The 14,770-nt window shown below is 50.6% G+C and overlaps 1 protein-coding gene across 1 annotated transcript in view; it reads right to left on the reverse strand.

Annotated features, from left to right (window-relative positions):
- Positions 1–3,010: 3,010 nt before the first annotated feature.
- Positions 3,011–14,770, reverse strand: part of LOC144611919 (dual specificity testis-specific protein kinase 2-like) — a 138,879-nt gene continuing 127,119 nt past the window's right edge. Inside the window, exons 9-10 of the mRNA XM_078431248.1 lie at positions 14,234–14,381; positions 3,011–4,412 (exon numbers count right to left, since the gene is read on the reverse strand). Coding sequence (XP_078287374.1) covers positions 3,130–4,412; positions 14,234–14,381 — 1,431 coding nt within the window. The 3' untranslated portion in view covers positions 3,011–3,129. The remainder of the gene's footprint in view (positions 4,413–14,233; positions 14,382–14,770) is intronic.

The following is a 14,770-nucleotide window of genomic DNA, read 5'->3' on the forward strand; positions in this document are numbered from 1 at the left end:
GCTGTACCTGGCACACCGTTGAACCATTGTGAGACCATTTTGGGTCGGGACCTTTCTGACCTTCTGAAGAAGGGTCCCGACCCTAAACGTCACCTATCCATGTTCTCCAGAGATGATGCCTGACCCGCTGAGTTACTCCAGCACTCTGTGAAACGTTACCTATCCATGTTCTCCAGAGATGCTGCCTGACCCGCTGAGTTACTCCAGCACTCTGTGAAACGTCACCTATCTATGTTCTCCAGAGATGCTGCCTGACCCGCTGAGTTACTCCAGCACTTTGCGTCCTCTGCAGAAAATCTCAGTCTAATCTGTAGGGGGAATCTTTGCATCTTTACACTGGGAAGCCACTCGCTCCCTGGAAGAACAATCTCGACCATGGCAAGTCGCAATTTCTTGCGTGCCGCGATGGGAAGCGTTCACTGTGTGGCCCTTCCCTGGAAGATCTTCATCAGTCACTGTGTGAATACCCGTGCAGAGAATGTCACTTGCCTGCTTGTCCCTCTCATTCCCCTATCCACCCCCCCCCACCCACCCATCCCAACCTCCAAATACGATTTTACATCATACAATCACAATGTCTAATACTCCAGCCCTTTCCTCATAAGAACATTCTGCACAGGGCTTGCTGTGCATTATCTGGCGATGTAGATACTGTTCGGTTTTCTGCCCTGCATCCTGTGCACTCAAGATAAGAGGTATATCAAAGTATTGTACAGACAAACGCTGTGATTTCTATCCACCCCCCCCCCCCCCCCTCTGCCCACACCAGTGCAAGTTTCCTCAAAGGGGTGCAATCCTAGCAGTGATGTGGGATTTTTTTTCTTCCTTTAGCTGAATGACACCAGGTGATGGTGTCTGTGCACGCATACACACACAGAGTGGAGCAACACAAGACGCAAAATTGAAATCGGGTGGTATCCCGGTCAGAAACCTCCGCCACTCTGGGGCTTGTGACCATTCTGTCTCTTTCCCCTGCTGGCTCACCAAAGCGTGTGTTTGGCCATCAGTTGGCCTTGGGTCGTCCATGTTTCATCTGTCATCATGAGTCCAGCAGTTTGGGTCCAAACCCGATGTGTGGGACAGCGTCGTTCTCTCTCTCTCTCTCTCTCTCTCACAAGACCTCATGGAAAGCCAGCGCTAGACAGAAGCCCACCGCCCCAGGCAGAGACTGAGAACTGGAGGGTCCCTCTCTCGTTTCATTAAATCCCCGCTGTGAGGAATGGATATTGCTTAAAGTACACCATAAGCAAGCAACATAGTAAAAAAACAAAACTAAAATCCAAGTGCACCGATCAAAAAATAAACACAAGGACATAAAAAGATCCATTGCGTGTATACACCTATTTACGATTTGGGCCCCACTCAAAGGCGAAGTATTGCACCAAGCATCATTAAAGGCACAGTGTGCTCCTGGAGGTACCACACTAACCAACCCTTTCCCTTTGCGTTAAAAAATACATTGATTAATATAAGGAACTTTCAAGGTCTAACTCAAACCTTTTGAGCCAAAGCAGCCATGCGCGTATTTACAAGGCCTTGATGCGGCCTTATGTCAACTGGAGGTGTGGCGGCGATGAGAAAGGAATAACAGGGAGAGGAGGGGGACCGATGAGACAGAGGAAGTTTGGTGGATGATAAGATGGCAGATCGTCAAGTGAAAGGGAAAAGGTTGGTGGGTGGAAGGATCCCTTTGGGGAGAGGTTTGGTGGGGAAGGGTCTCAATAGGAGCTTGGTGAATGGAACCACCTCCATGGTGGTGATTGATGCTTTGAAGGGTCACCATGGGGAGAGATTGGTGGGAAGAATCTCCATGAGAGGTTTGTGAGGAAGTGTGTCTGTGGTGAGGAAGGTTCTCCTTGGGATCGCGTTAATGGGTGATGGGGACGCGTCTCCAAGGTCATATTGGTCGGGAATGGTCTCCATGAAGATGCGAAAGGTCTCCATGGTGATGTTGGCATGGAATGGTTTCCAGGGGAGCAGGTTCATTCTCCGGGCCACGGCTCGTGATGTGCCGTGGGTCCTGCACGGATGGGAATAGGTTGATGGGGACAATTCTCCATGGAAATGTGGGAAAGGTCTTCATGGTGATGTTGATGAGGAATTGTCGCCATGGTGGTGGGGATCTCCATGGTGGAGGAAGAGTCTCCATGCCAATGGGGAAGTGCTCCATGGAGATGGGGAAGGATCTCATGGTGATGGGGAAGGGTCCCATGGTGATGGGGGTCTCATGAAGATGGGGAAGGATCCCATGGTGATGTTGTGGGGGTCTCATGTTGATGTTGTGGAGAAGGGTCTCATGGAGGTGGGGAAGGGTCTCATGGTGAAGGGAAGTGTCTGGGGAAGGGGCAGGGGGTGATGTTGATGGGGCAGGGGGTGATGGTGAAGGGGGTGATGTTGATGGGGCAGGGGGTGATGATGTTGATGGGGCAGGGGGTGATGGTGATGATGTTGATGGGGCAGGGGGTGATGGTGATGATGTTGATGGGGCAGGGGGTGATGATGTTGATGGTGATGATGTTGATGGGGCAGGGGGTGATGATGTTGATGGTGATGATGTTGATGGGGCAGGGGGTGATGATGTTGATGGGGCAGGGGGTGATGATGTTGATGGGGCAGGGGGTGATGATGTTGATGGGGCAGGGGGTGATGATGTTGATGGGGCAGGGGGTGATGTTGATGGTGATGATGTTGATGGGGCAGGGGGTGATGGTGATGATGTTGATGGGGCAGGGGGTGATGGTGATTATGTTAATGGGGCAGGGGGTGATGATGATGATGTTGATGGGGCAGGGGGTGATGGTGATGATGTTGATGGGGCAGGGGGTGATGGTGATGATGTTGATGGGGCAGGGGGTGATGGTGATGATGTTGATGGGGCAGGGGGTGATGGTGATGATGTTGATGGGGCAGGGGGTGATGATGATGATGGGGCAGGGGGTGATGGTGATGATGTTGATGGGGCAGGGGGTGATGATGGGGCAGGGGGTGATGGTGATGATGTTGATGTTGATGGGGTGATGGTGATGATGTTGATGTTGATGGGGCAGGGGGTGATGGTGATGATGGGGGTCTCCAGGGGAGCAGCTTGTCTGTGCGGGTCTGGGCTGGGCTGGGCCGGGCCGGGCCGGGCTAGGCCTGCGGGATGTGACGCGGGCCCTGCTCGGACTCACAGCTGAGGCTGCGGTAGCGGGCGGGCCTGGCGGCAGCGGGCCGGAGACAGACGGGCGGGAAGAAGAAGCCGCCGAGGCAGCAGCCGGGGCACGGCAGCGCCTCCTCGGGCTCCTGCCCGCCATCGCAGGCCGGGGGCTCCTGCGCCTGCGCGGCCTCGCCCCGCACGCCGACCGTCGACACCGGCGCCTGCGCACTGGCCGCCAGCCCGACCCCTCCAGGACCGGCCGGCGCCTGCGCACTGGGTGCCACCACGGTCCCCTCCGGCGCCTGCGCACTGGGTGCCACCACGGTTCCCGCCGGCGCCTGCGCACTGGGTGCCACCACTGTTCCCGCCGGCGCCTGCGCACTGGGTGCCACCACGGTTCCCGCCGGCGCCTGCGCACTGGGTGCCACCACGGTTCCCGCCGGCGCCTGCGCACTGGGTGCCACCACTGTTCCCGCCGCCACCACTGTTCCCGCCGGCGCCTGCGCACTGCCCCCCGGGGCGCCGGCGGTCTTCTCGGACGCCTGCGCACTGTCCAGCGGAGGGCCGGCGACCGCGGTCGACGCCTGCGCACTGCCCGGCAGCCCGCCGGCCGCCTCCGTGTGCGCATGCTCGGGTGGACCGGCGCCGGGAAGATGGCGCTGGGTTTCTCTCGGCCTCACAGGAACAGCGTCGTCGCCGCCGCAGGGGGCCTCGGCCTTTCCTGAGCGCTCCGGCAGCTCAACATCACCTTCATCATCCTCCTCGTCGCTGAGGTCCTCCGCCTCCCGCTCCAGGCGGAAGAAGGGCCCGCCGCGGTGGAGCTCGGGCGAGGTGGGCAGCGAGCGGCAGCGGCGGGCGGGCTGCAGCTGCAGCAGCAGCGGGGCAGGTAGGCCGCGGGTGGGCAGCGGCAGCAGCGGGGTGGCGGGCATACGGCGGCGGTGGCAGCGGGTGGCGGCGTTGCTGGGCAGTGGCACCGGCGGCAGCTCGAAGCTGAGCGAGATCACCGACTTGCTGGGCGAGTCGTACAGCTTGGTCTTGCCGCCCTTCAGGTCGTCGCGGCCCGAGAAAGGGTTGACGCGACCCCCGCCCCCGGCCGGCGGCGACAACATGTCCGAGTGGCTGCGGGACAGGCGCGGCTCGCACTGCACCCACAGGCTGTTGGACAGGCCGGGACTCGGCCCGGGGGACAGGCCGGAGATCGGCCCTGGGGACAGGCCGCCACTGCCGCTGCCCTTCCTCCTCTTCCTCGCCGCCTCCTGGCACTCGCCGCCGCTCCCTAGGGCAGAGGGAAGGGGGAGAACAGGGTTACATACAGGGTGAAGCTTCATCCACACCATCCCATCACCACACACCCAGGGGCAGACACAGTGAAGATCCACCCACACCGATCCATCCAAACCATCCCATCACACACACCCAGACGCAGACACAGTGAAGATCCATCCACACCAACCCATCACACACTCCCAGGGGCAGACCCAGAGTGAAGCTCCATCCACACCATCCCATCACACACTCACAGACACAGAGTGAAGCTCCATCCACACCATCCCATCACACACTCACAGACACAGAGTGAAGCTCCATCCACACCAACCCATCACACACTCACAGACACATAGTGAAGCTCCATCCACACCATCCCATCACACACTCCCAGACGCAGACACAGAGTGAAGATTCCACTGCACCATCCCATCACACACTCCCAGACGCAGACACAGAGTGAAGATCCCACCGTACTGTCCCATCACACATTCCTTCTCTCCAGAGATGCTGTCTGTCCCGCTGAGTTACTCCTTCAGCATTTTGTGTCAGCGTTGTAAGCCAGCATCTGCAGTTGCTTCCTAAACAAATTGAAGATCCCACTAGACTGTCCCATCACACACTCCTGCGGCAGACACAGAGTGCCTTCTTGGTGCACAGGAAGCTGAGGGGTGATCTTACAGAGGTGTAAAAATCATGATGGAGATAGACACAAAAGGCTGGAGTAACTCAACGGGTCAGGTAGTGTCCATCACACTCTCCTCAGGTAGTGTCCATCACTACGCCATCCCATCGCACACTCCCGGGGTCAGACAAGGAGTGAAAATCCCACCACACCATCACATCACACACTCCTCTCCAGAGATGCTGCCTGTCCTGCTGAGTTACCCCAACATTTTGTGTCTGCGGTGTAAGCCAGCATCTGCAGTTGCTTCCTAAAAAAATTGAAGCACCCACTACACTGTCCCATCACACATTCCTTCCCTCCAGAGATACTGCCTATCCCACTGAGTTACTCCAGCATTTTGTGTCTATCTTTGGTGCAAGCCAGCATCTGTAGTTGCTTCCTAAACAAATTGAAGGACCCACTACACTGTCCCATCACACACTCCTGCGGCAGACACAGAGTGCCTTCTTGGTGCACAGGAAGCTGGGGGGTGATCTTATAGAGGTGTAAAAATCATGATGGAGATAGACACAAAAGGCTAAAGTAACTCAGCGGGTCAGCTAGTGTCTCTGGAGAAAAACAATAGGTGACGTTTGGGTAAAAACCCTTCTTCTTGTGTCATCAGAGATGCTGCTTGACCTGCTGAGTTACTTCAGCATTTTGTGTCTATCCTCGGTGTAAACTAGCATCTGCAGTTCCTTCCTACACATTGAGGGGGATAGAACACATAAATGCAATGCAAAGAGGAGAATGAGGGGAAATAGCGTGGATGCACATCATTTTTTTAGAGACAGAGCAAAGAGAGGGTATACATAAGTATAAGAAAATAACTGCAGATGCTGGTACAAATCAAAGGTATTTATTCACAAAATGCTGCAGTACTTCAGCAGGTCAGGCAGCATCTCAGGAGAGAAGGAATGGGTAAAGTTTCGGGTCAAGACCCTTCTTCAGACTGATGTCAGGGGGGCGGGACAAAGGAAGGATATAGGTGGAGACAGGAAGATAGAGGGAGATCTGGGAAGGGGGAGGGGAAGAGAGGGACAGAGGAACTATCTAAAGTTTGAGAAATCGATGTGCATACCACTGGGCTGCAAGCTGCCCAGGCGAAATATGAGGTGCTGTTCCTCCAATTTCCGGTGGGCCTCACTATGGCACTGGAGGAGGCCCATGACAGAAAGGTCAGAGCAAAGAGAGGGAATAAACAGGCTGGAACTAGCAAGGCAGCTAAAGAATCAGCGATTTCCGCCTCAGCTATTCACCATATCAACTATTTAATGGTAGCAAATGTCATTGTTCCAACCTTCCTGATACAAAAGTGTGCAGGATTGTGATAACGGAGGAGTATGCAAAGGGGTTAGAGTCAAGTTAAAAGAGTATGTGAAGTTATGGGAGGCATTGATTGAGTAAATAAGGAAAACTTTGTCCCCATAGTGGAAATATCAAAGACTAGATGGCATAGTTTTAAGTAAGAGGGGCAAAGTTTAAAGACTATAAAATATGGGTGCAGAATAAGGCTATTCAGCCCATTGAGTCTACACTGCCATTCAATCATGGCTGATCTTTATTTTTTTAGAGACAGAGCAGTGCAAGGGAATAAACAGGCTGGAACTAGCAAGGCAACTAAAGGAAAAGCAATCATGGCTGATCTATATTTCCCACCCAGCACCATTTTCCTGCCTTCTCATAACCTTTGACCCTTACTAATCAAGAATCTCTCAATCTCTGCTTTAAAAAGGCCTCCACAGCCTTCAGGGGCAATGAATTCCCCAGATTCACCACCCCCTGGTTAAAGAAATTCAATGTCTCCATTCTGAAGGTAGGTCCTTTTATTCTGAGTGCTGTGCCCTCTGGTTCTAAACTCCCCCATTACTGGAAACACCCTCTCCACATCCACTCTCTCTGGGCTTTTCATTATCAGTAGGTTTCAATGGCATGTCCCCTCATCCTTCTAAACTCCTGTGAATCCAGACACGGAGTCTTCAAGCACTCCTCATATCTTAACCCAATCATTCCCAGGATCATTCTCGTGATGAAGGCCAACGTGTATTTCTGAACGCAATGGAGATGTGTGGGGCATTATTTTAGTGAGGAAGTGATGGATGACTGATAACGCTGTTAGTGGTGGTTATGGAGGCAGATATGATAGTGCTGTTTAAGAGGGTTTTAGATAGGCACATGGAGAGGGATATGGATCATATGCAGGCAGAGGAGATTAGTTTAACTTGGCATCATGTCCAGCATGTGAGCTGAAGATCCTGTTTCTGTACTGTACTGTTCTATGTTTCATGATGGGTATAACGAGAAGGAATGTGAGGTTACCCAACGTGGCACACAAAAGCTCCCAGAGCACTGGGTGTAGAGGCAGAATCACCCAGAGCACCGAGGGGGGTAGCTACTGAGCAGGTGCCCCCCCCTCTCCTTCCGGCCAAACACGGGAGCCAGCAGACTATGGCATGGAAGGCGGAGTCCGTCGAGCTGACTCGTGCTCGTCCCCCGCAGACCAGAGACTGGGTGGGTACAGCCGCCGCCAATGTACGTGACCGGCGAATAGTGAGACTGGTGTGAGAGGAGAGGGAACCGGGGTTTGGCCTACCGCGCCCGCGAGGTCGGCTGTGGGAGGGTCCTCTGGGGAACATCAAGGTGGACCGGCGAGGAGAGGGACGTTGGTTCGCTGGTCGACCCGCACGTCCGGCCAAGGGAAGGTGACGGCTGGAGCCCTGCAGCAGCCTGGGGCTCGCCTGGAACGGGCACCACTCATAATACCTAGAGAGTGCACTGGACTCTCAAAATGGCGCCAAAACATGGCACCACACTATTTCTGTACAATTTGCTAACCGGGGATGTGCTTAGAAATGACAATACTCTACTGGACTGTTTGTAAGAAAATAATTTCCTTGTGTTTGCACTTTGCACATGTGACAATAAAAGCACCGTTGAACCATTGAAAACAAGGAAATGTTTTTTTTTTAACTGATTGGGAAATGTTGATATTCAAAGTAATTTAAATGTTTGTAAATGTCACTGAAAAGTAATACGTAGGTTCAGCAAGCAACTGGGATGGCCTTCATTATGAAAGGATGTGTGCGTGAAAATAAATAAAGATAAGGTACTGCAATTATATTGGGCCTTGGTGAGACGACATGTGAAGTGTCATTTTGGTGGTCTTCCTCAGAAAAATACAGCATGTTTTTGGAGCAGCTCCATCCAAGACAGCAAGAAATTGCAGAGAATTGTGGATGCAGCGCAGACCATCACACAAACCAACCTCCCTTCCATTGAGTTCATTTACACCTCACTCTGCCTCGGCAAGCCCACCAGCATAATCACACCTTAGTCACTCCCTCTTCTCTCCTCTTCCATCAGGCAAGAAGTATAGAAGTGTGAAAACGCACACGTCCAGATTCAGGGACAGTTTCTTCCAGCTGTTATCAGGGAACTGAACCATCTTATCAACAACTAAAGAATAATCCTGAGCAACTATCTACACCATTGGAGTCCCTCAGAATATCTTTGATTGGACTTTACTGGACTTTATCTTGCTCTAATGCTATTCAGATTTTCCCTTCAGAAACAGAAAATGCTGGAAAGGCTCAGTGGGTCAGGTTGAAGTTGTGGAAAGCAAGGCAGTGAACATTTCATTTGTGAGTCTGCCTAACCCAGTGAGTTATTCTAGCATTTTCAGTTTTTATTTCACCAGGCAGATCCCTGAGATGGTGGGTTTACCACTGATGAACTGTTGGAGGAGACTTGGGCTGGATTCTCCAACGTTTGGAGGAATGAGAGACAATCCTACTGACTCTTATAAAAGGGACGAATGTTCCTACACTCCAACGAGTCTATAACCAGAGTGCACAAAATAAGCACCATTTTGGACTGATTTCGTTTAGTTTAGAGATACAGTGTGGAATCAGGCCCTTCAGCCCACTGAGTTCGTGCTGGCCAGCGATGGCTGCACACTAACACTATCCTAATCACTAGGAACAATGTAGAATTATGCAAAGCCAATCAGCCTACAAACCTGTACGTCTTTGGAGTGTGAGAGGACATCGGAGATCCCAGAGTAAACCCACGCAGGTCACGGGGAGAACGTACAAACTCTGTAAAGACAAGCACCTGTAGTCAGGACCGAACCCGGGTCTCTGGTGCTGTAAGGCAGCAACTCTACTACGGCCCACCGTGCTGTCCTTGAAATTTCTAAGCGGGGGGTGGGGGGGGGGGGGGGGGGGGGTGTATCTTTGGAATAATCTGCCTTGGGGATTGTGCGCGATCTGTCTCTGAGTCTGTGGACAAGAAGTCGGTAGATTTCTGAATGCTTAGCCGTTAGGGGGAGCTCACAGGGCAGTGGGTAGAAGATCAGCCTTGATCTTGCTGACTGATGGATGCCTATTTTTATATTATGATTCTTGCAGGCCATTTATTTTAGCCCCAGTACACTGCTCCGGGAGTTCCTCAGAGCTGTTTTTAAAAAAAACTAGCACCTGCTTGATCACATAAAGAGTGGCACAGTGGTACGGCTGGTTTCATCACCGCCTGAGATTCTGGTTCGATCCTAAACGTTTGCACGTTTTCCCTGTGACTGAGTGGGTTTCCTCCGGTGCTCCGGTTTCTTCCCACATTCCAAAGGTGTGAAGGCTTTTTTGTTCAATTGACCCTTTGTAAAATTGCTCCTGGTGCATAAGGATTGCATATGAAAGTGGGAGAACATAGAACTAGATGAATGAGTAATCAATGGTTGGCATGGACCCAGTGGGCTGAAGGGCCTGCTTCCATGCTATATCAGTCAAAACTTTCTCCATAAAGGGGTTGTGTTTCCAGGTATTTCTTACACTGCTCTTAGAGTCATGGAGTCATACAGTGTGGAAACATGCCCTTTGGCCCAACTTGCCCACATCGGCCAGCATGCCCATCTACACTTGCCCACACCGACTAACATGTCCCATCTACACTAGTTCCATCTGCTTGCATTTGGCCCATCTATATACTAAAACATTTGTTTGTTTGTTTGTTCCTGAAGTACAACCAAAACGGTACACGATAGCGCGGCAATTTTAGGCCCACCTTACTCGCCGTCGTCCCTTTGGTGCTAATGGAAGAAGTTTCATTGAAATCGGTGTAATATTTTTAAAGTTATTCACATTTCAAAGTTTAAATCTATCTCCATGGGGAAGGAGGGAGGATAAGGGGGGTTGAAGGGGATGGAGTGGGGTGGGAGGAGGGAAGGGGGGAGGAGGGAAGGGAGGGGGGGAGTGGAGGGGGGAGGAAAGAGGGGGGGGAGGAAAGAGGGGGGGAGGAGAAGGTGCTGCACCAATGCAGGAGCGGTTTGGGCCCAACAGGTCCACTTGGTCTAGTATCCCTCTAAAACCATCCTATCCATGGTACCTGTCTAAATGTTTCTTAAACATTGTGATAGTACGTGCCTCAACTACCTCCTCCGGCAGCTCGATCTATAAACCTACCGCCCTTTGTGGTTATCACTCGGGTACCTATTAAATCTTTCCCCCCCCCTCACCTTAAACGTATGTCCTCTGGGTCTCGATTCCCCTGCTGTGGGCAAGAGCCTCTGTGTTTACCCGATCAATTCCTTTCATTATTTAGTACATCTGCATAAAATCATCCCTCATCCTGCTGTGCTCCAAGGAATAGAATCCTAGCCTGTTCAACCTCCTTATAGCTCAGACCCCAGTCTTGGCAACACTCTCATAACTTTTCTCTGCATCCTGTCCGGCTTGACAACATCTTTCCTTTAACATGGTGCCTAGAACTGAACACAATACTCTAAATGTGTCCTCACCAACGTCTTTTACAACTGCAACATGACCTCTCAACTTCTATACTGTAATAATGAAGAAGATTGAACCTATATACATTAAGGCTTGTAAAACAATAGACAATACGTGCAGGTGTAGGCCATTCGGCTCTTCGAGCCAGCACCACCATTCAATGTGATCATGGCTGATCATTCTCATTCAGTACCTCGTTCCTGCCTTCTCCCCATACCCTCCTGACTCCACTATCCTTAAGAGCTCTATCTAGCTCTCTCTTGAATGCTTGCAGAGAATTGGCCTCCACTGCCTTCTGAGGCAGAGAATTCCACAGATTCACAACTCTGACTGAAAAAGTTTTTCCTCATCTCCGTTCTAAATGGCAGACCCCTTATTCTTAAACTGTGGCCCCTGATTCTGGATGCCCCCAACATTGGGAACATGTTTCCTGCCTCTAACGTGTCCAACCCCTTAATAATCTTATACGTTTCGATAAGATCCCCTCTCATCCATCTAAATTCCAGTGTATACAAGCCTAGTCGCTCCAGTCTTTCATTCGTATGCAGTGTGGTTGGTATCCCATCCATCACTGGAAGCACATGGCTGCATTATCTATTGACTACACTGGTGATAAATCTTGGTACACCGCACGGCAGCAACGTGCTCAAATGCTAGCCTTAAAGAACAGTGGAGTACGTATTGCAGGAAATTCCTGGAGAAGGGACAGAAAATATTTTGTAGAAGGGAAGACACTTTGGTTCCATGGTAGAATGGAGATACTGGCGTTCAGAAAAATTTGGAGGACAGAATTTAGCGGGATGATTTGATGACTGCAAATTATTCAAGCTTAAAATTGGGGGGGGGGGGGGGGGGGAAAGAAACTGCAGCAACTGCTGGAAGGATTCAGACCTGGGCAATAACACAAGCAAATAGGCAGCGGGACAAATAGAAAATCTTGCAGTAGACGTAAGGAATTCCTGTAGAAACGGAGAACTGCAGATGCTGGTTTGTACGAGAGACACAAAGTGCTGGAGTAACTCAGCGGGTCAGGCAACATCTAAGGAGGAAATAGGTGACGTTTCGGGTCGGGACCCTTCTTCAGCCTGAGTCTGAAGTGAGTAATTCTTGAGTGAAGAAGGGTTGTGATCTGAAAAGTCACCTATCCTTTTCCTCCAGATTGATTAGTAGGACTGGATGTTACAATCCCTAGGGTTTGCACCACAATTGACTGGTGTTGTTCTTGGGGATGACCACTAGGTGATGTTGCTACCATTCAGACACATCTTCAGTTGTGTTACCTCAACGTCACTGGGTGTTTCGGCCTTTTATCACAAGACACCCTCAGTCGAGGCAGGCCCACCGCAGGGTGATCAGACCTGGGCTTGTGCCTTATGGTTAGCCTCTAGATACTGCCTTCCTGAGGAAAAATCTATAATTTGATTTATAGAAGGTAGAACAGTGCAGCACAGGGACAGGGCCTTGGGCACGCAACGTGCCAAACATGGGAAGATAAACTTATCGCCTCTGCATAGGATCCATATCCCTCAATGTCCTGCATATCCAAGTGACTCCAAAAAATGCCACTATCGTATCTGCCTTCACTACCGTTCTGGTACAGCGTTCCAGGCATTTGCCACCCTCTGTGAAAAAAAAATCTGAACCGCACATCTCCTTTAATTTTTTTACCACAATCAGTCTGAAGAATGGTCCAAACCCAAATCATCAGCTATCCATGCTCTCCAGAGATGCTGCATGCGCTGCTGAGTTACTCCGCCATATCCTTTTTGTAATGGGGCGAGTGGAATTGCACACAAATTCAGGATACCAATTTCAGGATACCCATATCCTTCCTTTGTCCCGCCCCCCTGACATCAGTCTGAAGAAGGGTCTCAACCGGAAATGTCACCCGTTCCTTCTCTCCTGAGATGCTGCCTGACCTGCTGAGTTACTCCAGCATTTTGTGAATAAATACTTTTGATTTGTACCAGCATCTGCAGTTATTTTCTTACAGGATACCAATTTGGTCATTCGACTAAATTAAGGAATTTCATCGGGGGGGGGAGGGAAAATTGTTCATTGCGGAGTCTGAATGTTCAGATATTGAGTAAGTTTAAGATTGGGATTGGTAGGTTTCTTAATACCAAAGTTACAGCGATGGGGCAGGATGGTGAGTTGAGATAACAGATCAGCCAGATAAGCAGATTAGGCTCAAGGGCAGCGTGTTCTTTTCCTGCTCAGATTCTTATTGTGACATGTGGACTGGAACACCTAATATAATATCAACAATTAAGGGAGGTATTATTCAACAACATGAAGTGACCTTTTAAGTTGGAAGATGTCATTCATTTGGAAACGGCGCAGAAGAGATTCACCAGGATGTTAACTGGGCTTGCTTGTGGGGAGGTGCCAGGCCAAAGAAGGGTCCTGACCCGAAACGTCACCCATCCTTTTTCTCCAGAGATGCTGCCTGACCCGCTGAGTTAGCACTCCTGCACTTTGTCTCTATCTTCAGTATAAACCGGTATCTGCCGTTCCTTTCTACACACTGTTAATAGGGAGAGGTTAAATAGGCTGAGATATTTTTCTTTGGCGTGTGGGATGATGAGGAATGACCTGATTGAGGTGTACAAGATCATGAGGGGTATGGATAAAGATAACGCTCTCAGTCCTTTCCCCATTGCAGAGGGTTTCTAAAACTAGAGGGCAGAGGTTTGAGGGGAGAGCTTAAGAGGGAACTCGGGGGCAATTCTTTCACTGAGGGTAGTCCGTATCTGGAACGAGCTGCCAGAGGAACCTCCAGAAGCTATAATTACAAATTAAAAGATGTTTGTACAGATGTAAGGATAAGAAGGGTTTAAAGGACTAGGGCTAAATGGGACTAGCCCAGTGTGCCAACGTGGTGAACAGGGACAAGGTGGGCCAAAGGGTCTGTTTCCATGCTGCACAGCTCTATGACTGGTGGACAGATGCTAATTGCTAACTGGCCTGACCCTGGCAAAGGTAGGAACATCTGAAATCAATCTCTTCCAGCAGAGGAATGGAAATAATTGTATGGTAGCTTCAAAACATGTGCAGAATTTTGAGTCTCTATTCGTAAGTTGTTCATCTGTCCCTTTTGTAGCCAAAATGGCGGCGCTTCTTGCATGCGGACTGAGACGGCTGTTGTGTACATTCTGTACTAACTGGGGGTTTGTGCTTATGTACGGGGATGATCTTGCTGAGCTGTATGCAAAAACTATTTCACTGCGCCTTGTACACATGATAATAAAGAAAGCATTGAACCTCACGTTGTCCCTCTGCTTTTCCTCTCACTTCATTTCTCCGTGCAATTTTCCTTTGCTAATCCATCCCACCGTCCCCACCTCTTTCTCACCCCAGCATCAGGCTCAATTCACCACCTACCATTGTGCACTATTGATACTTCAACGGCTATGTGATGTTCTCTTGCTGTTTCTACATCTGGAGCAGTGTTCTCGTACAGCCTCTGTTCCAGGATCACTTCCAGCTGCCGCTCAATCTCAGCAGAGGCTGGCCTTTGGTTGGAATCCAGCTAAACGTGCGAAAAATGGAAACGCAACATAGATTCAGACCACTCGTTACATGGATCACATTGCGTCACTTCGAATTAGTTTAGTGTTGCAAGTTGATCGATAGGTCCTTGACTGCCCATACCATTTTGATTGTTTAGATCAGAGATACAGCGCGGAAACAGGCCCTTTGGCCCACTGAGTCGGCGCCGACCAGCGATCCCCGCACACTAACAACATCCCGCACACACCAGGGACAATTTACAATTTTACCAAGTCAATTTGCCCACAAACCTGTACATCATATCATCATATCATATATATACAGCCGGAAACAGGCCTTTTCGGCCCTCCAAGTCCGTGCCGCCCAGTGATTCCCGTACATTAACACTATCCTACACCCACTAGGGAC

The sequence above is a fragment of the Rhinoraja longicauda genome, chromosome 3 (genome assembly GCF_053455715.1).
Source record: "Rhinoraja longicauda isolate Sanriku21f chromosome 3, sRhiLon1.1, whole genome shotgun sequence".
NCBI classification, from domain to species: domain Eukaryota; kingdom Metazoa; phylum Chordata; class Chondrichthyes; order Rajiformes; family Arhynchobatidae; genus Rhinoraja; species Rhinoraja longicauda.